This window comes from Oncorhynchus mykiss, chromosome 3 (assembly GCF_013265735.2).
Source record: "Oncorhynchus mykiss isolate Arlee chromosome 3, USDA_OmykA_1.1, whole genome shotgun sequence".
Lineage (NCBI taxonomy): Eukaryota > Metazoa > Chordata > Actinopteri > Salmoniformes > Salmonidae > Oncorhynchus > Oncorhynchus mykiss.
Genome location: NC_048567.1, coordinates 13,654,877 through 13,679,344, shown reverse-complemented (window position 1 = coordinate 13,679,344; position 24,468 = coordinate 13,654,877). Strand labels below are relative to the sequence as shown.

The 24,468-nt window shown below is 49.1% G+C and overlaps 1 protein-coding gene across 2 annotated transcripts in view; it reads left to right on the top strand.

The window, feature by feature from the left end:
* Positions 1 to 669: 669 nt before the first annotated feature.
* LOC110510231 (basal cell adhesion molecule) overlaps positions 670 to 24,468 on the top strand; it is a 120,183-nt gene continuing 96,384 nt past the window's right edge. The window contains exon 1 of one of the 2 annotated variants that reach the window (XM_036975402.1): positions 670 to 918. In XM_036975402.1, the coding sequence (XP_036831297.1) occupies positions 849 to 918 (70 nt within the window). In that variant the 5' untranslated portion in view covers positions 670 to 848. The remainder of the gene's footprint in view (positions 919 to 24,468) is intronic. The other variant, XM_036975403.1, reaches the window with a different exon arrangement.

The following is a 24,468-nucleotide window of genomic DNA, read 5'->3' as shown; positions in this document are numbered from 1 at the left end:
TCTGAAGGAGATTGGATTACATGTCTAGGAATGAATGATATAAGTATAGTAGACTAGTCTGCTGGGTTGTTATTGTCTGTTAGCGGGGTCAGTGATGATTCTACCCACAGTAGGCTATGCTGGGCTAGGGAGGCTATTGTGTTTAGGCTATGCTGGGCTAGGGAAGCTATTGTGTGTAGGCTATAAGAAATTCATAATATGAACAAACTGGATATTTTCAACTATATGATTCTTAATCTTATTTTATCCACAGCTGATATTAACTAACAATGTAGTAGGCTGTGTATTATTGTTCTTATTGTTGGTTAGGAATGAAAATAAATAACAAATATATAATTAGGCTATATTGTTAATGTATTATCTGTAATAACCTAATAATAGATGTTGAAGGCTAAGGAACAAGAAATAGTGGTTGGAGTTGGCAAGAGTTTTTACTTTCCACTTCGGTGTTAATGTTGTTTTTGAAAATATATTTTAACTTTTCAAAAACCGCCTACAACGATGCAGGCATAGTTGAATAGTCAATCAAGTCTTTTCAGGGCAACTGAGTTGTAGCGGGAGAGAGAGAGCGCGAGGGAGGGGCGTGGGTCACCTTTTGTGGAAATACATCAACCAAGACTGCCACAAGCATCAGATTTCTCGCTGTGAGAGAGAGGGGGGTAGCGCTCGCTTTATTGAGAGAGACGAATAGAGAGAGAGAGAGAGAGAGAGAGAGAGAGAGAGAGAGGGAGGACAGAGAGAGAAACAACTCTGGACGACTGAAGACTTGCTGCTGCCACAAACACATAACGACAGAAACACCTAAAGAAAAACAGCTAAATACATCTGTAAAAGTTACAGATCGAGCCATGGACGGGATGGTTACATTTGGACGCGCTTCTCTCCTGTGCACCTTGCTGCTTTGCTTTTCATTGCAAGGTAAGACACTTCGATTTCACGCGTCCCCGTCTAGTTTATATTAGAAAGTAAATATTGTTTTAGCCCAATGCTGCTCGTTCCTCTTGGCTGGAGGCTATATATGTCTTCATTGCCTGCACCGTTGTTTTATCTTCAACTATCGCAGTGCGTTATATCATAGTAGGCTATGGACTGCGTATCACATTAAAAGTGTGTGAAATGCATTAGTGGGTTATACAACTTTAATGTACCTTGTGCATGTTTTGTTGGCTTTGGCAGTTTGTTCTTGTTACCCGCTTTATGTGAAAACAACCTGTTCGTGAGTGCCAGACTGTGCCAAAATAACAGGTGTAAATCGAGACTGAAACTCTCGGCATTTTTGTCACTAAGCTATTTTTAAATTATTAGAGAAAAAATACTTACATGTAGGCTAACTCTTTGCTGTGCAGCCCATTTTGAACGAAGTGATAAGACCGATCATGTTAAATTCGTGAGATGTTTTAGGGGTTAACCCAGACTGACTTTGCCCTTTGTAGTCGTGTGGGAACCCTCTGCTCGGCAGTGGAGTGCACTTCTGAGCGCACAAATGACTGCAGTAGCCTGTAGCTGAGACGCAGCCTGTCGCGGCCGGGATGGCCGCTATGTCTGTGATCTATGATCAATGAGCTAGCTGTTCAAAATGCGTCTGATGGGGTGTGGTGCGCCTCGAACTATACAGAGTGTTTTTTTTTAAATGGATTGATATATGGGCCTTTATGAATTAAATGGATTTAGGGTAGGCCTACTCACAACCTTACCGGTAGGTTGCATAAACCTTATGATGTATTTATAGTTTGCATTATCTGCCCCAAATTTGAGCAAGGTCTCATGCTTTCAAACGCGATCATTTAGCTTTTCCACTCCACTTTTCTCTTGTCTCTTATGGATAAAGAATAAAAGGTTACAAGGCTACATACATGTTGAGTTATAACTAACGGGTGCTGTATGCTATTTGGCCTTGTAGGTTGGGGTGTGCCCATTTGGCCAAGCCTCTCTCTCTCTCTCTACTTATCTATTAAGCTCCCTCACCACTGCCTCTCACTCATCATCTTTTTTTTGTTATCTCTCTCTCTATCTGCAACTTTCTGTCTCTCTCTTTTTTTCTACATCAACATTCCTTTATCTCCTGAATCTCTGCCTCTCTGAGTTTACTTGGCTGGTGTTCAGCAACAACCCTCCCTCTATCTGCACCTATCCCTCATTTTCTCTGCATCCTTCCCTGTCTTGTGCTCCATCCCTCCCTCACTCTGCACCATCCTTCACTCACTCGTGCTCTATCCCTCCCTCTCTCGTGCTCCATCCCTCCCTCGCTCTGCACCATCCTTCACTCTCTCGTGCTCCATCCCTCCCTCTCTCGTGCTCCATCCCTCCCTCGCTCTGCACCATCCTTCACTCTCTCCAGCGCCGTCCCTTCCTCTCTCGTGCTCCATCCCTCCCTCTCTCGTGCTCCATCCCTCCCTCTCTCATGCTCCATCCCTCCCTCACTCGTGCTCCATCCCTCCCTCTCTCGTGCTCCATCCCTCCCTCTCTCGTGCTCCATCCCTCCCTCACTCGTGCTCCATCCCTCCCTCACTCGTGCTCCATCCCTCCCTCACTCGTGCTCCATCCCTCCCTCTCTCGTGCTCCATCCCTCCCTCTCTCGTGCTCCATTCCTCCCTCGCTCTGCACCATCCTTCACTCTCTCCAGCTCCATTCCTCCCTCTCTCGTGCTCCATCCCTCCCTCTCTCGTGCTCCATCCCTCTCTCTTTCGTGCTCCATCCCTCCCTCACTCGTGCTCCATCCCTCCCTCTCTCGTGCTCCATCCCTCCCTCTCTCGTGCTCCATTCCTCCCTCGCTCTGCACCATCCTTCACTCTCTCCAGCTCCATCCCTCCCTCTCTCGTGCTCCATTCCTCCCTCGCTCTGCACCATCCTTCACTCTCTCCAGCTCCATTCCTCACTCTCTCGTGCTCCATCCCTACCTCTCTCGTGCTCCATCCCTCTCTCTTTAGTGCTCCATCCTTCACTCTCTCCAGCTCCATCCCTCCCTCTCTCGTGCTCCATCCCTCTCTCTTTCGTGCTCCATCCTTCACTCTCTCCAGCTCCATTCCTCCCTCTCTCGTGCTCCATCCCTCCCTCTCTCGTGCTCCATCCCTCTCTCTTTCGTGCTCCATCCTTCACTCTCTCCAGCTCCATCCCTCCCTCTCTCGTGCTCCATCCCTCCCTCTCTCGTGCTCCATTCCTCCCTCGCTCTGCACCATCCTTCACTCTCTCCAGCTCCATTCCTCCCTCTCTCGTGCTCCATCCCTCTCTCTTTCGTGCTCCATCCTTCACTCTCTCCAGCTCCATCCCTTCCTCTCTCCAGCGACCCTCCCTTCTTCCTTTAAACCTTTGCTACACTGTTCTCAGATCTCCACTACCCCGTCCTCTCCACCCCCCGTCCTCTCCACCCCCCGTCCTCTCCACCCCCCGTCCTCTCCACCTCCCGTCCTCTCCACCCCCCGTCCTCTCCACCCCCCGTCCTCTCCACCCCCCGTCCTCTCCACCCCCCGTCCTCTCCACCCCTGCTCCTCCTCCCTCCATCCACTCTTCACCTGGTCTTTGAGACAGTTGTTCTCTGGGCTGTGTTGCTGTGGCTGTGTGTATATGAGCCCAGTCTTTCATGATGCCACTGTGTAGACTGTGTGTCTGAGACTAAACAGGTGTCTGTACTAAAAACCGAAGCCAGCTAATGGAAGGCCTGGTACCTCACGTAGGAGGCTGGATACAGCAGTGGGTGGTGCCTTGATTGTAGCTAAAAGCTCCTGTTCTTAGCTCTTCTAGTCCCCACCCCTGGCCCTTTAGTCTGAACATAGGACATTATGAAACACTGTTGTCCCCACCTCCACGGCAGCGAGTCCAGGTCCAGGACACCCCTGCAGTGGCTGAATAGAACAGCACTACCATAAACTTTAGTGCAGTACGCCTCTCTATCACTGTAAAAGGGTACAAGACCGCTCCCTCTCCTACCTCTTCTACCTTCCCCTCTTCTTACCTCCAACCCGTCACCCTCTCTCCCTCCCTCCCCCTGGCTCGTTTGTCTAATAATAATAGGTTTGTCTGTGGGATACTGTCGCACGCACGCACGCACGCACACACACACACACACACACACACACACACACACACACACACACACACACACATATCCTGACTCACCACAAAACTATTCCACGGTGCACCAAAAAGGACCACAGGACACATAACACCCCACACATAACACACCCATGTGGGAGTGTGTGTGACACCAATATGTGGCGCATGACATCCAGACCGTCTCAGGGTGCTTTGCATGCCTGTACCGATGGCGGCGCAATTGACCTGTGACCGGTTGAACTGTACAGGTTGGAAATGTCTCCCTCGGCACACCATACCATGTCACCCAGAGTTAGAATCATCAACAGCCAAACTTCTAGAACAACGTCATGCCGGCCAGGGATCGGAAAGATTAGTCAGATTGAGGATTATTTCTGATTAGGAAAGTTAGTTTTTAACTAGTAAATGACTATCACACCTGTTCTTTGTAATGAGGCGTTTGATGTGTTGGAAGTTCCAGAAGCTTGCCGTCAGGGGAAAACGTGTAGTGTATGCAGCAGTTGTCTATTGTCATTTGTTGTGTGGGTTTAGATAAACATGGCTGGGTAGAAAGGTGCTTTTGCTTTTCTCACTTCCTAAAAGTGTTCGCTGGCTGTACTGTCTCAGTCTTGCTCTCTTGTGGTGAGAGGGGGTGGGGTTGGGTGAGGAAGGGTGAGGGGGGTCACTAAGGAGAGTGGGGTCAGGTGAGGAAGGATGGGGGGGTCACTGAGAAGGGTGGGGTCAGGTGAGGAAGGGTAAGGGGGGTCACTGAGAAGGGTGGCAGAGAGAATTGCTGAGACAGGCCGTCAGCTGAGTTCAAGGTGCTGTAGTAAACTCTGAGCTTCCACCCTTTGTCTATCAACTCCTTAATTCCCCCAGTCATTTCCCCGTCGACATCAAACACCCCCTCCCGCAGCCATGTGTAATTATTATGGTATTAGAGCAGAGAAATGAAAAGCCTGCCATTTAGCCAGTGGAGATAAAAGCCAGGGAGCTTCTTCAAGATTTTTTATTTTTTTTACAGGGGGTTAGGGGTGCAGATGATGTTCTAAGTTTACACACACACACACACACACACACACACACACACACACACACACACACACACACACACACACACACACACACACGCACACACACACACGATCCCTGTAGATTCCTCTTGTGTGCAACAGCTCTAAACAATGATAGCTAGCACCACCCTGAGTGACAGGTCGATAAGGGAGCTGGTGTCATTTAACCTGGGGGTGTACAGATGTAGGATCGTCTTTTGTTGCTGAGAATTTTCAGGAAATGTAAACTCGTAGTGTGTTTGAGTTCTAAAAAGGCTTCTAAAGTGTGTAATTTCTACTCTGACATGTCACACTTAATTTGCCCTAACAAAAAATGTATCAAACCATACAAAAATGTCCATTAATTATAATCCACATAAGAATTCCCATTTCCTGTTGCTGCAGGATTGTTTTCCTGCTGTAGCAAACTGGCTCAAATTAAGGTCCTACCTTTGTAGGTGCAGGAGCACTGGGACTGCTATTAGTTTGGGTGATTCATGCTTCTCCACTGGGTTTGGGTTAGAGGGGAGATAGATGGAGACGGAGCTGAATTCTGAGGTCCTATAGGAATGAGTGGTAATTCCTATGGACAGGTTGGGGCTCGTCCTGAGTGTCTGTGCATTCAAACATTGTTTCTCTGGCAGAGAGGGGCTGCCTCTTCACAACACAATGGTGCTAATCCAAAAACACACAACACTTTACAACGTTTGGCCCCATTCACCACCAAGACACTGTACTACACTGGTTGAGCTGCGGTCCATTCATACATCCACCGCATTTCAGTGGTTTGGCAGCTTTCCTTTCATGTGATATATGCCACTGTAGTGGTTACTCTCTGCTGGGTTCATGTAGACCACATTGCAGTGGAACAATGAAGCTTTCTGCATAAATCCTCATGATAGTGGATGAGCGTTACTGTGGACGGGGTTTAATCTTTCTGCATAAATCCTCATGATAGTGGATGAGCGTTACTGTGGACGGGGTTTAATTCCTAACCTTTTCAAATCCAAACTAGTGCTCTTTCTTATCTCTGTGGTTTGTTCTCATGGTGGGAGAAATTCAAACAGTCCAGTTGGTGAATTAATTGGCTGGCTGGCTGGCTGGCTGGCTGGCTGGCAGGCAGGCAACGGTGGTCATCTGGGTATGAAATGACAGGTTTCACGTGGTTAATCCTAGTTTGAAGTCAGCTAGCGGAGGATGTGGTTCACAGAAACACTCCTCAGAGCTTTTATCATCAAAGATCTTCAAAAAGAGCAGCTAGAGCCATGATTAGAATGCTGAGGTGCAGACACACACACACACACACACACACACGCTTTAATAGTTAGGATTAACTTGGTCACTGTTCTAATTTCTCTCTTGCCCTATCTCCTGTCTGTCTCTGTCTCCATCCTCCCTTCTTCCCCTCCCTCCCTCCCTCCCTCCCTCCCTCCCTCCCTCCCTCCCTCCCTCCCTCCCTCCCTCCCTCCCTCCCTCACTCTTTTGTTTTGGGTAATGGTGGCTCACTGGAGGGAGTCGTTGGTGTGTATTGATGTTTGTGGTGATTTACTGTGTTGTGTTGACTCTGTTTGGAGCTACTGCTTTTGTGCACAGCCCATAGAGGATACTGGGAGGAAGGTCCTGCTGTGATGTGTGCGTTGGATAGGGTGCTGAGTGATTGGGGAGAGAGTGAGCTAGTGAGAGATACGGAGAGAGATTGGGGAGAGAGGGAGATAGTGAGAGATATGGAGAGATTGGGGAGAGGGAGATAGTGAGAGATATGGAGAGAGATTGGGGAGAGAGGGAGATAGTGAGAGATATGGAGAGATTGGGGAGAGGGAGATAGTGAGAGATTTGGAGAGAGATTTGGGAGAGAGGGAGATAGTGAGAGATATGGAGAGAGATTGGGGAGAGAGGGAGATAGTGAGAGATATGGAGAGAGATTGGGGAGAGAGGGAGATAGTGAGAGATATGGAGAGAGATTGGGGAGAGAGGGAGATAGTGAGAGATATGGAGAGAGATTGGGGAGAGAGGGAGATAGTGAGAGATATGGAGAGAGATTGGGGAGAGAGGAAGCTGACTACTAGTGCTTTTGATTTTTCCATGGTTGCTGCTTCAAGGCTGTCTTGTCATTAGGGGCTTCATGGGGTTTTAAGGGGAGGAAGGAAACAGAGAGGGAGAGAGGATGAGAGAGAGGATGAGCTCAAGGGATGGGACGAGGGGTGATTACAGCTGACTATTGTGTTACTGCAGTTCCAGATTGTATTGGCGTCTCAAGTGAGGAAGATGATAAAGATGATGATGATAGTGAAGAGAGGTGGCCGGGGGGTCGTAGGTCATTTCAAGTGCAGCCTTGAAAAGAGAAAGAATGGGGGTTGGGGGGCTTTAAACATTTAAAATTCAAAAGCTATTTGGGAAGACAAGGTTAAGTGCTGCCGATGCATTTAGTGGGAGTGCAGTAGAAACATACTGCGCCAAAGAGCCTTCATTCAGGATCCATGGGGCTTTTTAGGCATTCAGCACACACAGAGAGGAGGGTTTGGCTATTAGAGCTACATATAAATATGTGTCAGGCAGAGTGGGAGAGAGAGGAAGGATCATGGCCTACATATTCCATCTATTGCACGCTACAACATGGCAACCCCCACTTGTGTTTCTTGGTCAGCAGTTGTTCCTGGGTTGTCCAGACTGAAAGAGGGAGATACACACACACACACACACACACACACACACACACACACACACACACACACACACACACACACACACACACTTGTGAAGTCAGAATTCAGGAATACCAATTAGGAAGTCTGTGGAAAACCCCGTGATCTGCAGGCTGGATCAGTTTACTGGCAGACAAGAAACCCTAACCCCTCTGGACGTCCCCCGTCTCCCCTGTCTGTCTGCCTGTTCTGAGCTGGGTCTTGGGTCTGTCTGCCTGTTCTGAGCTGGGTCTTGGGTCTGTCTGCCTGTTCTGAGCTGGGTCTTGGGTCTGTCTGCCTGTTCTGAGCTGGGTCTTGGGTCTGTCTGCCTGTTCTGAGCTGGGTCTTGGGTCTGTCTGCCTGTTCTGAGCTGGGTCTTGGGTCTGTCTGCCTGTTCTGAGCTGGGTCTTGGGTCTGTCTGCCTGTTCTGAGCTGGGTCTTGGGTCTGTCTGCCTGTTCTGAGCTGGGTCTTGGGTCCTGTGGGAGCTTCTCAAGCTGTTGCTTCTCAGACGTCAACAGTTGCCTCAACAGCAGTCGAACCCTAACCCTCTCCTCTCCCACCCTGTGTCCTTTCACACCATGCAGCATGCTACAGGCTGAGGACGGAACTAGAGGAAGGCTGCATAGACAGTTAGTGGACCTTGTGTGTTTCCCCCCTGACTAACATGGCTGTTTCAGTACTCGCATTAGAGCTGTGTTTGGGAGTGGTCTTTACATGGTAGACTAAGGTTTTGGAGAGAGTGTGAGTGGAGGTTGTGTGTCTGAACACACCCCTTGCTGAGTGAGTTGTTGCCCCTCGTCAGTCAGTCAGTGGCAGCCCTGTTAAGCTTAAGGAGTGGTCAACAAATGGCAGTTGTGTAACAGGGGTTCTTTTCAATCTTATCGCCATCCCATGGAATGTGACAGAGAGTTCACCAGGCTAAAGAGCTGTGTGTGTGTGTGTGTGTGTGTGTGTGTGTGTGTGTGTGTGTGTGTGTGTGTGTGTGTGTGTCTGTGTCTGTGTCTGTGTGTGTGTGTGTGATGCAGGGATTTATTACTATTATTTTTTCTTCTTTCATCTCCAATCTCCTGTTCAATGTTGTCCCATTCTGTTAAAGAAGAACATACACATTCCTCTGTGTGAGACAATTCTCTGTAGTTAATGGTTAGCTGGACATGGTTAACCTCACTGTTTGACAAACCGTGCAATATAAATTATTCACGGAGAGGAGGAGCAGGAGGAGAGATGGGGCAGGAGGAGAGATGGAGCAGGAGGAGAGATGGAGCAGGAGGAGAGATGGAGCAGGAGGAGAGATGGAGCAGGAGGAGAGATGGGGCAGGAGGAGAGATGGAGCAGGAGGAGAGATGGAGTAGGAGGAGAGATGGGGCAGGAGGAGAGATGGAGCAGGAGGAGAGATGGAGCAGGAGGAGAGGTGGGGCAGGAGGATAGATGGAGCAGGAGGAGAGATGGAGCAGGAGGAGAGATGGAGCAGGAGGAGAGATGGAGCAGGAGGAGAGATGGGGCAGGAGGAGAGATGGAGCAGGAGGAGAGATGGAGCAGGAGGAGAGGTGGGGCAGGAGGAGAGATGGAGCAGGAGGAGAGGTGGGGCAGGAGGAGAGATGGAGCAGGAGGAGAGATGGAGCAGGAGGAGAGGTGGAGCAGGAGGAGAGGTGGGGCAGGAGGAGAGATGGAGCAGGAGGAGAGGTGGAGCAGGAGGAGAGATGGAGCAGGAGGAGAGGTTGAGCAGGAGGATAGGTGGAGCAGGAGGTTAGGTGGAACAGGAGGAGAGGTGGAGCAGGAGGAGAGATGGAGCAGGAGGAGAGATGGGGCAGGAGGAGAGATGGAGCAGGAGGAGAGATGGGGCAGGAGGAGAGATGGAGCAGGAGGAGAGATGGAGCAGGAGGAGAGATGGAGCAGGAGGAGAGATGGGGCAGGAGGAGAGATGGAGCAGGAGGAGAGATGGAGCAGGAGGAGAGATGGAGCAGGAGGAGAGATGGAGCAGAAGGAGAGATGGAGCAGGAGGAGAGATGGAACAGGAGGAGAGGTGGAGCAGGAGGAGAGATGGAGCAGGAGGAGAGATGGAGCAGGAGGAGAGATGGAGCAGGAGGAGAGATGGAACAGGAGGAGAGGTGGAGCAGGAGGAGAGATGGAGGAGAGATGGAGCAGGAGGAGAGATGGAGCAGGAGGAGAGATGGAACAGGAGGAGAGGTGGAGCAGGAGGAGAGATGGAGCAGGAGGAGAGATGGAGCAGGAGGAGAGATGGAGCAGGAGGAGAGATGGAGCAGGAGGAGAGATGGAGCAGGAGGAGAGATGGAACAGGAGGAGAGATGGAACAGGAGGAGAGGTGGAGCAGGAGGAGAGATGGAGGAGAGATGGAGCAGGAGGAGAGATGGAACAGGAGGAGAGGTGGAGCAGGAGGAGAGATGGAGGAGAGATGGAGCAGGAGGAGAGATGGAGCAGGAGGAGAGGTGGAGCAGGAGGAGAGATGGAGCAGGAGGTGAGGTGGAGCAGGAGGTGAGGTGGAGCAGGAAGAGAGGTGGAGCAGGAGGAGAGGTGGAGCAGGAGGAGAGGTGGAGCAGGAGGAGAGGTTGAGCAGGAGGATAGGTGGAGCAGGAGGTTAGGTGGAACAGGAGGAGAGGTGGAGCAGGAGGAGAGATGGAGCAGGAGGAGAGGTGGAGCAGGAGAGGAGATGGAGCAGGAGGTGAGATGGAGCAGGAGGTGAGGTGGAGCAGGAAGAGAGCTGGAGCAGGTTAGGTGGAGCAGGAGGTTAGGTGGAGCAGGAGGTTAGGTAGAGCAGGAGGAGAGGTGGAGCAGGAGGAGAGATGGAGCAGGAGGAGAGGTGGAGCAGGAGAGGAGATGGAGCAGGAGGTGAGATGGAGCAGGAGGTGAGGTGGAGCAGGAAGAGAGCTGGAGCAGGAGGAGAGATGGAGCAGGAGGTTAGGTGGAGCAGGAGGTTAGGTGGAGCAGGAGGTTAGGTAGAGCAGGAGGAGAGGTGGAGCAGGAGGAGAGATGGAGCAGGAGGTTAGGTGGAACAGGAGGTTAGGTGGACAGGAGGAGAGGTGGAGGAGAGGTGGAGCAGAGGAAGAGAGATAGAGCAGGAAGAGAGATGGAGCAGGAGGAGAGGTGGAGCAGGAGGAGAGATGGAGCAGGAGGAGAGGTGGAGCAGGAGGAGAGGTGGAGCAGGAAGAGAGATGGAGCAGGAGGAGAGGTGGAACAGGAGGAGAAGTGGAGCAGGAGGAGAGATGGAGCAGGAGGTTAGGTGGAACAGAAGGAGAGGTGGAACAGGAGGACAGGTGGAGCAGGAGGAGAGGTGGAACAGGAGGAGAGAACTGTACTGTATACATATGTTTTTGTCACTGTGTGTGTGTGTGTGTGTATATGTGTGTGTTTGTATCCATATTTCCTAAGTCTGAGTTAAGGTCTCTCTCTGTGAGAAAGGGAGCTTCCTGGTGTGTTAGCTGAGAGTGAAGGTAGTGTAACATCAGGAAACAGATCGTATGTCCACTACAGGAACAGGCTCGTCAGGTGACTGCCCGCAGGAAACCCACTGTCTTTGTTTGTTGGAGGTGTAGTTTACCTTCACTCCTCTCCCAGGACGACCACAGCTCCATAGCCCCCTTCTCTCTCCACCATGACCAATAAAGCCTGTGTGAACTTGACTTTAACAAAGACAGACAGTGGTGGGGTAGAGTTACAGAGGAAACACAGTTAATATCCTCATCAAGTCACAGCGTGTTCTCTACCTCTCTACCTCTCTACCTCTCTCACCTCTCTCTACCTCTCTCTACCTCTCTACCTATCTCACCTCTCTACCTCTCTACCTCTCACCTCTCTCACCTCTCTACCTCTCTCACCTCTCTTACCTCTCTCACCTCTACCTCTCTCAACCTCTCAACCTCTCTACCCTTCTCACCTCTCTACCTCTCTCACCTCTCTACCCTTCTCATATCTCACATCTCTCTCAACCTCTCTACATCTCTACCCTTCTCATATCTCTACCTCTCTACCTCTCTCGCCTCTCTTACCTCTCTCACCTATCTTACCTCTCTCACCTCTCTACCTCTCTCACCTCTCTTACCTCTCTCACCTCTCTCACCTCTCTTACCTCTCTTACCTCTCTCACCTCTCTTACCTCTCTCACCTCTCTACCTCTCTCAACCTCTCTACCCTTCTCATATCTCTACCTCTCTACCCTTCTCATATCTCTACCTCTCTACCTCTCTACCTCTCTCAACCACTCTACCCTTCTCACCTCTCTACCTCTCTACCTCTCTCCCCTTCTCATATCTCTACCTCTCTACCTCTCTACCCTTCTCATATCTCTACCTCTCTACCCTTCTCACCTCTCTACCTCTCTACCCTTCTCATATCTCTACCTCTCTACCTCTCTACCCTTCTCACCTCTCTACCTCTCACCTCTCTCACCTCTCTACCTCTCTCACCTCTCTACCTCTCTACCCTTCTCACCTCTCTACCTCTCTCCCCTTCTCATATCTCTACCTCTCTACCTCTCTACCCTTCTCATATCTCTACCTCTCTACCCTTCTCACCTCTCTACCTCTCTACCCTTCTCATATCTCTACCTCTCTACCTCTCTACCCTTCTCACCTCTTTACCCTTCTCACCTCTCTACCTCTCTACCTCTCTACCCTTCTCACCTCTCTACCTCTCTACCCTTCTCACCTCTCTACCTCTCTCACCTCTCTACCTCTCTCAACCTCTCTACCTCTCTCACCTCTCTCTCCCTCTCTCATCTCTCTCACCTCTCTCACCTCTCTACCTCTCTTACCTCTCTCACCTCTCTACCTCTCTCACCTCTCTTACCTCTCTCACCTCTCTTACCTCTCTACCCTTCCCACCTCTCTCACCTCTCTTACCTCTCTCACCTCTCTTACCTCTCTCACCTCTCTACCTCTCACCTCTCTTTCTCTCTCACCTCTCTTATCTCTCTCACCTCTCTTACCTCTCTCACCTCTCTTACCTCTCTCACCTCTCTTACCTCTCTCACCTCTCTACCTCTCACCTCTCTTACCTCTCTCACCTCTCTTACCTCTCTCACCTCTCTACCTCTCTCACCTCTCTCACCTCTCTTACCTCTCTCACCTCTCTTACCTCTCTCACCTCTCTACCTCTCTCACCTCTCTCACCTCTCTTACCTCTCTCACCTCTCTTACCTCTCTCACCTCTCTCACCTCTCTTACCTCTCTCACCTCTCTTACCTCTCTCACCTCTCTCACCTCTCTACCTCTCTTACCTCTCTCACCTCTCTTACCTCTCTCACCTCTCTTACCTCTCTCACCTCTCTTACCTCTCTCACCTCTCTACCTCTCTCACCTCTCTTATCTCCCTCACCTCTCTCCCCTCTCTTACCTCTCTCACCTCTCTTACCTCTCTCACCTCTCTACCTCTCTCACCTCTCTCACCTCTCTCACCTTTCTACCTCTCTCACCTCTCTTACCTCTCTCAGCTCTTTACCGCTCTGTATTTACCTCATCTCCTCGACCCCCGGAACCCATCCAACTTGAAGGAGCTGGAGCAGTTTTACCTTGAAGAATGGGCAAAAAATTCCAGTGGCTAGATGTGCCAAGCTTATAGAGACATACCCCAAGAGACCCCAAGAGCTGTAATAGCTGCAAACGGTGTCTCTACAAAGTATTGACTTTGAGGGGTGAATATTTATGCACGCTCAAGTTCTCTTTTTTGTCTTATTTCTTGTTTGCTTCACAATAAAAAAATATTTTGCATCTTCAAGGTTTTAGGCATGTTGTGTAAATCAAATGATACACCCCCCCCCCCCCCAAATCCATGTTAATTCCAGGTTTGTAAGGCAACAAAATAGGAACAATGGCAAGGGGTGTGAATACTTTCGCAAGCCACTGTAAACCCTTCCCCAGATATATGCCTCATTACAATTCTCTCTCAGGGATCTACAGACACTTCCTTAGACTTCATGGAATAATTTCTGCTCTGACATGCACTACCGACTGAGGGACCTTATAGACAGGTCTGTCTCTTTCTAAATCACGTCCAAACAATTGCACTGGCCACAGGTGGACTCCAATCAAGTGGTAGCGACGTCTCAAGGATGATCAGAGGAAATTGGATGCACCTGAGCTCAGCTTGGAGTGTCATTTCTAAGGTGTGTGGATACTCATGTAATTGAGATATTTCTGTTTTTCAATAAATTTTCAATAAATGTGCACAAATTTTCTAAAAACATGTTTTAACTTTGTCATTCCGGCGTACATGGGTGAGACAAAAATATATTTAATCCACTTTGAATTCAGGCTGTAACACAACAAAATGTGGACTAAGTCAAGGGGTAGGAATACTTTCATCTACTCTTTCACAATCATCTTCCCATCTCTCTCTTATGCTCATTGACTGTTGTCTTTCTCTCTCTTCTATATGTCTTTCTCTTCATTTACAGTTCAGTTATCTGTCTTTCTCTTCATTTACAGTTCAGTTATATGTCTTTCTTACCTTCTCTACCCATTTACCTCTCACACTCCTCCCTCTTTCTCTCTCTCTCTCAACCCTCTACCCCTCCTACACTCTGTTACCCCTGTCTATCACACTCCCCCCTCTCTTTCTCTCTCTCAACCCTCTACCCCTCTGTCCCTCCTACACTCTGTTACCCCTGTCTATCACACTCCTCCCTCCCTTTCTCTCTCTCTCTCCCTTCTTCCCTCTGTCTCTCCTACACTCTGTTACCCCTGTCTATCACACTCCTCCCTCTCTTTCTCTCCCTCTCTCCCCTCTACCCCTTTGTCTCTCCTACACTCTGTTACCCCTGTCTATCACACTCCTCCCTCTTTCTCTCTCTCAACCCTCTACCCCTCTGTCCCTCCTACACTCTGTTACTACTGTCTATCACACTCCTCCCTCTGTCTCTCTCTCACCCCTCTACCCCTCTGTCTCTCCTACACTCTGTTACGCCTGTCTATCACACTCCTCCCTCTCTTTCTCTCTCTCACCCCTCTACCCTCTGTCCCTCCTACACTCTGTTACCCCTGTCTATCACACTCCTCCCTCTCTTTCTCTCTCTCTCACCCCTCTACCCCTCTGTCCCTCCTACACTCTGTTACCCCTGTCTATCACACTCCTCTCCTCCATCTTTTCTGTCCTCCTCTGTCCCTCTCCATCTCTTCTCTATGCCAGAGATAGATCAGAGATGAGTGCCTGGACCGTCTGTTGCTAATCACCATCACAATAGGATCCGCAGCAGGGTGACAGCGGGAGGTCTCAGATCGTGATTTCATTCCTAGTTTGATTGACATTCCCACTAATAACGGTAATCAGGCCGGAAGGGTTTGAAGCGCTGGTGATTCCCACAGATAACACAGTGAACTGACGTGTCATTTCTCAATAAGAGTTGTCAGACAGACTGAGCTCTCAATCTATGGCATTCTCTCTCTCTCTCTCTCTCTCTCTCTCTCTCTCTCTCTCTCTCTCTCTCTCTCTCTCTCTCTCTCTCTCGCACTCTCTCACTCTCTCTCTCTCTCACACACTCACTCACTGTCTCTGTGTTTCTTACGCACTCTCTCTCACTCTGTTTTTCTCTCTCACTCACTCACTCACTCACTGTCTCGCTCTCACGCACTCTCTCTCACGCACTCTCTGTCACGCACTCTCTGTCACTCACTCACTCTCTCTCTCTCTGTCTCTCTCTATGTCTCTGTCTGTCTGTCTGTCTGTCTGTCTGTCTGTCTGTCTGTCTGTCTGTCTGTCTTTGTCTGTCTCTGTCTGTCTGTCTCTGTCTGTCTCTGTCTGTCTGTCTCTGTCTGTCTGTCTCTGTCTGTCTGTCTGTCTGTCTGTCTGTCTGTCTGTCTGTCTGTCTGTCTGTCTGTCTGTCTGTCTGTCTGTCTGTCTGTCTGTCTGTCTGTCTCTCTCTCTCTCTCTCTCTCTCTCTCTCTCTCTCTCTCTCTCTCTCTCTCTCTCTCTCTCTCTCTCTCTCTCTCTCTCTCTCTCTCTCTCTCTCTCTCTCTCTCTCTCTCTCTCTCTCTCTCTCTCTCTCTCTCTCTCTCTCTCTCTCTCTCTCTCTCTCTCTCTCTCTCACTCTCACTCTATGTCATCCCACCCTCAGAGGAAAGCATTGGGCTTGTTGTTATTGTACAGATCTGTTTCAGCCCTAAGGGGTCTTCTTCAATGGACATGTCTGCCAGATTTGGCTCTTATTGTCTTTCTGAGTGAATGGTCTTCAAAGCACACAACTGAATTTAATACCTAGCTTTCTCTTTTATTAGTTTATATTACTGTGGTGCTACATAAGTAGAGTATCATATCATTTCATAGTTGATTTAATCTGATCCAACCCAGCACTAGAAGTACTATCTTGCTTTGTCCGAATTCATATTTAATATTTAATCGATAGGATCCAATTTCAGTTATGACTCCATAATGCTAAATTAATCAAAATGACTTGTCCGTCTGATCTATGTGATGGATGGTAAATCCACCAGTGATATTGGACTTAAGAGACTCCTAATTGATTCATGCCTGTTGTTATGAAGGACTAAAGTAATTGAAATACCCCTTATGGGCGTCCATCTTGCTTTCTCCCTGGACGGATGGATCACGATGATAATGTTAAAGTTCATTAAGGGGGAATGGTATAGGGAAAGGACATGGAAGGTTTAGGGCCCAGATTGAGAGAGCGAGAACACCAGGTACCACTAAAACAGCATCCTATTATCCCCATAACCCTCCCTAAAGCCCAACCCCACTGGCTGTCTCTGTAGCCATGGTAATGAACGATGCAGACCTCCTCGTCAATCAGGCATCAATGAGCACGTGCAGGGGGAGTTGGGGTGTGTGTGTGTGTGTTAATGGGCGGTGTGTGTGGGTGTGTCCGTGCCTGCGCATACTGAACAGTGTGTCTGGGTGAGGCTGGTTAATCAGAGAGCCAGAGAGGACACATGTTCATTAATAAGGCCTCTCACAAAGGAGGACACAAGGAGGGAGGGAGGGAGGGAGGCAGATTAGGCTACTGATTAGGCTACTGGTTCTCACTACCTCTGCCCTGACTGATACAGCTGGCATAGCTGATGTGGGTGACTGTGTTACTGCAGTGAGTGACACTATGTGAGGGATACTCCTAGTTGTTTTAGTGTGTATCTAATGGTGCCTGAGTGTCTGTGTCTGTGTCTGAGAGAGGTAGGAGTATTCTATTCAATACTGTGTGTCTGAATTTGAAGTGTTTTCTGCCGAAGGGCAGTATACTGCAGCACTACCCCACATCTCTCCCCCCCCCCCCCCCCCCCCCCCACCCTCTCCCCACCTCTTTATCAACCTCTCCCCCCCACCCTCTCCCCACCTCTTTATCAACCTCTCTCCCTCTCTCCCCCCCCCTCCCCCTCCCCCCACCCTCTCTCAGTAGCTGTGGTTGTAGGAAGAGGAACAGAACTACATTGTTAAGACATTCTTCAGGCTGTTGGAATGCAGGTATTAATGGAGGCTGATTAAACACACAGCGAGGAGAGGAGAGAACAGGGAAAGGAAGAGAGAGAGGGAAGGAAGGTATGGAAAGGAGGGTAAGTGTGGATTAGGGGGAGTGGTATAGGGAGGTAGACTGAGGCACAGAAAAGGGAGAGACTCAAGAACAAAAAGAGTTGTTGATTTCTAACCGGGATGTGATGGGTCGTGTGCGTGTGTGAGAAGGGGAGGGTCCTTGTTGATTTATAACCAGGATGTGATGGGTCGTGTGAGTGTGTGAGAAGGGGAGGGTCCTTGTTGGTTTCCCAGGTTTATGGCTCTGAGTGTGTTGACAGTGTGTGCTTGGAATGTATTCTTCATTAACTGAGTTAACTTTGCTGTGTGTGTGTGTGTGTGTGTGTGTGTGTGTGTGTGTGTGTGTGTGTGTGTGTGTGTGTGTGTGTGTGTGTGTGTGTGTGTGTGTGTGTGTGTGTGTGTGTGTGTGTGTGTGTGTGTGTGTGTTGGAGGGGTGGAGGTACTGTGGACCCTCAGTGTGTGTGTGGACACTATCAGCCGGTGGCCTGGGGATTCATAACTTCAATTCAACGTGGTCTGGAATCTGGAGGGGTTTATAAATAGGAGGCTGTGTGTGTGTGTGTGTGTGTGTGTGTGTGTGTGTGTGTGCTGGGGGGTCGGGTGTGTGTGTTTGAGTGTGTGTGTGTGTGTGTGCGTGTGTGTGTGTGTGTGTGTGCTGGGGGGTCGGGTGTGTGTGTGCTGGGGTGTTGGGTGTGTGTGTGTGTGTGTGTGTGTGTGTGTGTGTGTGTGTGTGTGCGTGCTGGGGGGTTGGGTGTGTGTGTGTGAGTGTGTGTGTGTGTGTGCTGGGGTGTTGGGTGTGTGAGTGTGTGTGTGCTGGGGGGTCGGGTGTGTGTGTGAGTGTGTGTGTGCTGGGGGGTCGGGTGTGTGTGTGAGTTTGTGTGTGCTGGGGGGTCGGGTGTGTGTGTGAGTTTGTGTGTGCTGGGGGGTCGGGTGTGTGTGTGAGTGTGTGTGTGCTGGGGGGTCGGGTGTGTGTGTGAGTGTGTGTGTGCTGGGGGGTCGGGTGTGTGTGTGAGTTTGTGTGTGCTGGGGGGTCGGGTGTGTGTGTGTGAGTGTGTGTGTGCTGGGGGGTCGGGTGTGTGTGTGTGAGTGTGTGTGTGCTGGGGGGTCGGGTGTGTGTGTGTGAGTGTGTGTGTGTGCTGGGGGGTCGGGTGTGTGTGTGTGAGTGTGTGTGTGCTGGGGGGTCGGGTGTGTGAGTTTGTGTGTGCTGGGGGGTCGGGTGTGTGTGTGTGAGTGTGTGTGTGCTGGGGGGTCGGGTGTGTGTGTGTGAGTGTGTGTGTGCTGGGGGGTCGGGTGTGTGTGAGTGTGTGTGTGCTGGGGTGTTGGGTGGGTCCCATAGTGATAGCAGTACCAGCTGGAGATGGGGCCTGGAGGGGGGAATCAATGTAAACCGAAGACGCTAGATGGTGCCTCCTTGGATACAACTACAACTATCCCTCCATTCATCTCTCTCTCTCTCTCTCTCTCTCTCTCTCTCTCTCTCTCTCTCTCTCTCTCTCCTGCTCAATCCCCCTCCTCTTAGAGAGACTGTGTAGACTGTGTGTTCAGATTGAATAAAACCATGGTGATTCCATCTCTACATATATGTATCTATGTACCCATCCTTCTCCTTCTGTCTCTCCAATCCCTGTAGCTCTTCCTGATTTCTGACTCTATCCATCCTGTCATACTGTTGACCATATGAATCCTCTCCTCCACCCAGCTGGTGGTGTGATCCCTGTCAAAGTCATGGTTTATATTTCCTCTCCTCCACCCAGCTGGTGGTGTAATCCCTGTCAAAGTCATGGTCTATATTTCCTCTCCTCCACCCAGCTGGTGGTGTGATCCCTGTCAAAGTCATGGTCTATATTTCCTCTCCTCCACCCAGCTGGTGGTGTGATCCCTGTCAAAGTCATGGTTTAAATTTCCTCTCCTCCACCCAGCTGGTGGTGTGATCCCTGTCAAAGTCATGGTTTAAATTTCCTCTCCTCCACCCAGCTGGTGGTGTGATCCCTGTCAAAGTCATGGTCTATATTTCCTCTCCTCCACCCAGCTGGTGGTGTGATCCCTGTTAAAGTCATGGTTTAAATTTCCTCTCCTCCACCCAGCTGGTGGTGTGATCCCTGTCAAAGTCTTGGTTTAAATTTCCTCTCCTCCACCCAGCTGGTGGTGTGATCCCTGTCAAAGTCTTGGTTTATATTTCCTCTCCTCCACCCAGCTGGTGGTGTAATCCCTGTCAAAGTCATGGTCTATATTTCCTCTCCTCCACCCAGCTGGTGGTGTGATCCCTGTCAAAGTCTTGGTTTATATTTCCTCTCCTCCACCCAGCTGGTGCTGTGATCCCTGTCAAAGTCATGGTCTATATTTCCTCTCCTCCACCCAGCTGGTGCTGTGATCCCTGTCAAAGTCATGGTATATATTTCCTCTCCTCCACCTAGCTGGTGGTGTGATCCCTGTCAAAGTCATGGTCTATATTTCCTCTCCTCCACCCAGCTGGTGGTGTGATCCCTGTCAAAGTCATGGTCTATATTTCCTCTCCTCCACCCAGCTGGTGTTGTGATCCCTGTCAAAGTCATGGTTTATATTTCCTCTCCTCCACCCAGCTGGTGGTGTGATCCCTGTCAAAGTCATGGTCTATATTTCCTCTCCTCCACCCAGCTGGTGCTGTGATCCCTGTCAAAGTCATGGTTTATATTTCCTCTCCTCCACCCAGCTGGTGTTGTGATCCCTGTCAAAGTCAAACCCTGCTGCTTTTGGCAAGTAGAGGACATAGGTGGAGCCAGAAACTACCCCCGCCCTCCCCCACCTCCCTTCCTTTTTAGTACCCCTCGGTCCCCCCCTCCCCCACTCCTTCCGTCTGGTATGCATGCCCAGTTGGCGCTGGGTGAATACGGGGGCAGTTGGTCCAACAGTTCAGGAGAGCATCAAACCCATCCACTACATCGGCACGACAGGCCACACCAAGCCAGCCAAATACTGTGGGCCACAGCAACCGGTAGCCAACTAACTAACCAGTAGCATCTAGCAAATCCCCAACCCATAGCTACTGTACATACAGAAAAGACAACAGGAGAGATGTCATATGAGTCCGTGTGTTTTCCACAGAAATGATCTCGGCCTCATGGCTACATGGCTGCAGCCAAAACGAACCATATGGCTCTCTCTACCTGTGGCTACACATCTGTTCATCTCTCTCTTTCCTGGCTTTCTCTCTTTGTCCCTCCCTCCCCCTTCCTCTACTCTCTCTTCATTCATCTCTCTTCCTCTCCTCTCCTCTCCCATTCTCTATCTCCTTTTCTTTTTCTCTCTCGTTCCCTTTCTGGGTCGGACAGTGACTGCAGAAACAGTTGGGATAGAGGGAGGACAGGGTGAGGGGGACAGGGAGAGTGAGGGTGACAGGGATAGGGAGAGTGAGGGCGACAGCTGGACAGATGAATGCTGTAGATCAGGTTACACACATTCAGTGACAAGACCGTCTGTTTCTCTCACCCTCCTGTTGCTTTCCCTCCCTCTGTCTGTCTGTCTGTCTGTCTGTCTGTCTGTCTTCATAGCTACTCCCTTTCCCCCCTCTACCTCTCTGGTATTTTCTCTTTCTCTCTCATTCTTCTTCCTTCTGGCTATACCTTTTCACTCTCCCTCTGCCCCCTCTTCACTCTCCCTCTGCCCTCTCTCACTGCTCTCTCTCTGTTCTCCCTCCCCCCTCTCTCTATCTCTCTCTCTGTCTCCCCCTCTCTCTATCTCTCTCTCTGTTCTCCCTCCCCTCTCTATCTCTCTCTCTCACACACACATTTCAGTGTTGTTGCCGACAGAGCAGCAGCGGATTATTAGTCAGTTGACTCGTTGAGGGCAGCCAAAGCCGCACTGTAAACATGAAACAATAACCTGATGATTCTCTCTCTCACTCTCTCTCTCTCTCTCTCTCTCTCTCTCTCTCTCTCTCTCTCTCTCTCTCTCTCTCTCTCTCTCTCTCTCTCTCTCTCTCTCTCTCTCTCTCTCTCTCTCTCTCTCTCTCTCTCTCTCTCTCTCTGTCTCCCCCCCTCTCTCTATCTCTCTCTCTGTTCTCCCTCCCCTCTCTATCTCTCTCTCTCTGTCTCCCCCTCTCTCTATCTCTCTCTCTCTGTCTCCCCCTCTCTATCTCTCTCTCTCTGTCTCCCCCTCTCTCTATATCTCTCTCTCTGTTCTCCCTCCCCTCTCTATCTCTCTCTCTGTCTCCCCCTCTCTCTATCTCTCTCTCTGTTCTCCCTCCCCTCTCTATCTCTCTCTCTCTCACACACACATTTCAGTGTTGTTGCCGACAGAGCAGCAGCGGATTATTAGTCAGTTGACTCGTTGAGGGCAGCCAAAGCCACACTGTAAACATGAAACAATAACCTGATGATTCTCTCTCTCACTCTCTCTCTCTCTCTCTCTCTCTCTCTCTCTCTCTCTCTCTCTCTCTCTCTCTCTCTGTGTCTCTCGCTCTCGCTCTTTCTCTCTCTGTGTCTCTCGCTCTCGCTCTTTCTCGCTCACTCTCTCTCTTTCTCTCAATCTCTCTCTCTCTCTCTCTCAACCTCTCCCTCTCTCTCTCGCTCTCGCTCTTTCTCTCTCTCTCTCTCTCTCATTGTCTCCCTCGCTCGCTTTCTCTCTCTGTCTCTGTCTTTCTGTCTGTGTGTCTGTCTCTCTGTGTGTGTGTCTGTCTGTCTGTTCTCTCAGCTGTAGCCAAAGCATCCTTGTCATTCTACAGCTCTGTACACAACTCTGTTAGCAACACTGACACAGACAGCAGTGTTCTGTAAACAACAGTCCACCTTTAGCAACACTGACACAGACAACAGTGTTCTGTAAACAACAGTCCACCTTTAGCAACACTGACACAGACAGCAGTGTTCTGTAAACAACAGTCCACCTTTAGCAACACTGACACAGACAACAGTGTTCTGTAAACAACAGTCCACCTTTAGCAACACTGACACAGACAACAGTGTTCTGTAAACAACAGTCCACCTTTAGCAACAGCGTAAATTGAAGAGCATTGCAACTGTTAGCCAGAAATTAATTTCAATAAACTTAAAATACTTAAAATGCTGTTTCGTCCATTGTCACCATTGCTTGAGCAATGCTGTAACCTAAGCTTTAGTGTAACCTTGGTGAAGGGGGTCTTGCCACCTCCCTCACGTCTTCATCACCTCTGAGTGTTCATCCATCCGGGGCCCTACACACTCACACTGTCACACACACACACACACACACACACACACACACACACACACACACACACACACACACACACACACACACACACACACACACACACACACACACACACACGCACACAATCCATCATCTGCTAACTCACACATAAAATGCACATACATTTATACTGACTCTACACACCTTCCCACTCACTCACATACAAGCTGCTGCTACTCTGTTTACCTTATATCCTGTTGCCTAGTCACCTTACCCAAATACTGTACATCAAATCAAAATGTGTTTGTCACATGCACCGAATACAACAGTGAAATGCTTACTTACGTGCCCCTAACCAACAATGCAGTTTTAAGAAAAATACCCCCCCCCCCCAAAAAAAAAAACCCGTACCAAATACATACCTATTTGGAATTGACCCTGTATATAGTATGCTTATTTACTTACTTATTGTGTTCTTCATATTTCTTCTTAATTCTTGTGTGTTTTTTATAGTATTAAATTGTCATTGATTATTGCATTGTTGGTTTTTGAGTTTGCATGAAACTTAATTATGTGTTGTTTTCTTCAAAAAGAAAATCCTGTCATTTTGAAATAAGTGTCATAATAACTGAGGTGTAGGTTCTCCAAGCAGGGTTGTTTTATGAATGGGGTCTCTACGTCTGACAGCGTCATGAATAATACATGTTCTGAATGGGCGGGAGGGCTGTCCGTCTGCCTTCCACTTGCCTAATTGAAACAAGCCCAATGGTGTCACGTCTGCTTTCATCTCTCTCACCACTCTGATAGTCAAATCATCAGATGACAGACACAGATTCTAATCTGGTCCCTGGTATAGGAAGATATCTGACATGACACAGATTCTAATCTGGTCCCTAGTATAGGAAGATATCTGACATGACACAGATTCTAATCTGGTCCCTAGTATAGGAAGATATCTGACATGACACAGATTCTAATCTGGTCCCTAGTATAGGAAGATATCTGACATGACACAGATTCTAATCTGGTCCCTAGTATAGGAAGATATCTGACAGACACAGATTCTAATCTGGTCCCTAGTATAGGAAGATATCTGACAGACACAGATTCTAATCTGGTCCCTAGTATAGGAAGATATCTGACAGACACAGATTCTAATCTGGTCCCTAGTATAGGAAGATATCTGACAGAAACAGATTCTAATCTGGTCCCTAGTATAGGAAGATATCTGACAGACACAGATTCTAATCTGGTCCCTGGTATAGGAAGATATCTGACATGACACAGATTCTAATCTGGTCCCTAGTATAGGAAGATATCTGACATGACACAGATTCTAATCTGGTCCCTAGTATAGGAAGATATCTGACATGACACAGATTCTAATCTGGTCCCTAGTATAGGAAGATATCTGACATGACACAGATTCTAATCTGGTCCCTAGTATAGGAAGATATCTGACAGACACAGATTCTAATCTGGTCCCTAGTATAGGAAGATATCTGACAGACACAGATTCTAATCTGGTCCCTAGTATAGGAAGATATCTGACAGACACAGATTCTAATCTGGTCCCTAGTATAGGAAGATATCTGACAGAAACAGATTCTAATCTGGTCCCTAGTATAGGAAGATATCTGACAGACACAGATTCTAATCTGGTCCCTGGTATAGGAAGATATCTGACATGACACAGATTCTAATCTGGTCCCTAGTATAGGAAGATATCTGACATGACACAGATTCTAATCTGGTCCCTAGTATAGGAAGATATCTGACATGACACAGATTCTAATCTGGTCCCTAGTATAGGAAGATATCTGACAGACACAGATTCTAATCTGGTCCCTAGTATAGGAAGATATCTGACAGACACAGATTCTAATCTGGTCCCTAGTATAGGAAGATATCTGACAGACACAGATTCTAATCTGGTCCCTAGTATAGGAAGATATCTGACATGACACAGATTCTAATCTGGTCCCTAGTATAGGAAGATATCTGACATGACACAGATTCTAATCTGGTCCCTAGTATAGGAAGATATCTGACATGACACAGATTCTAATCT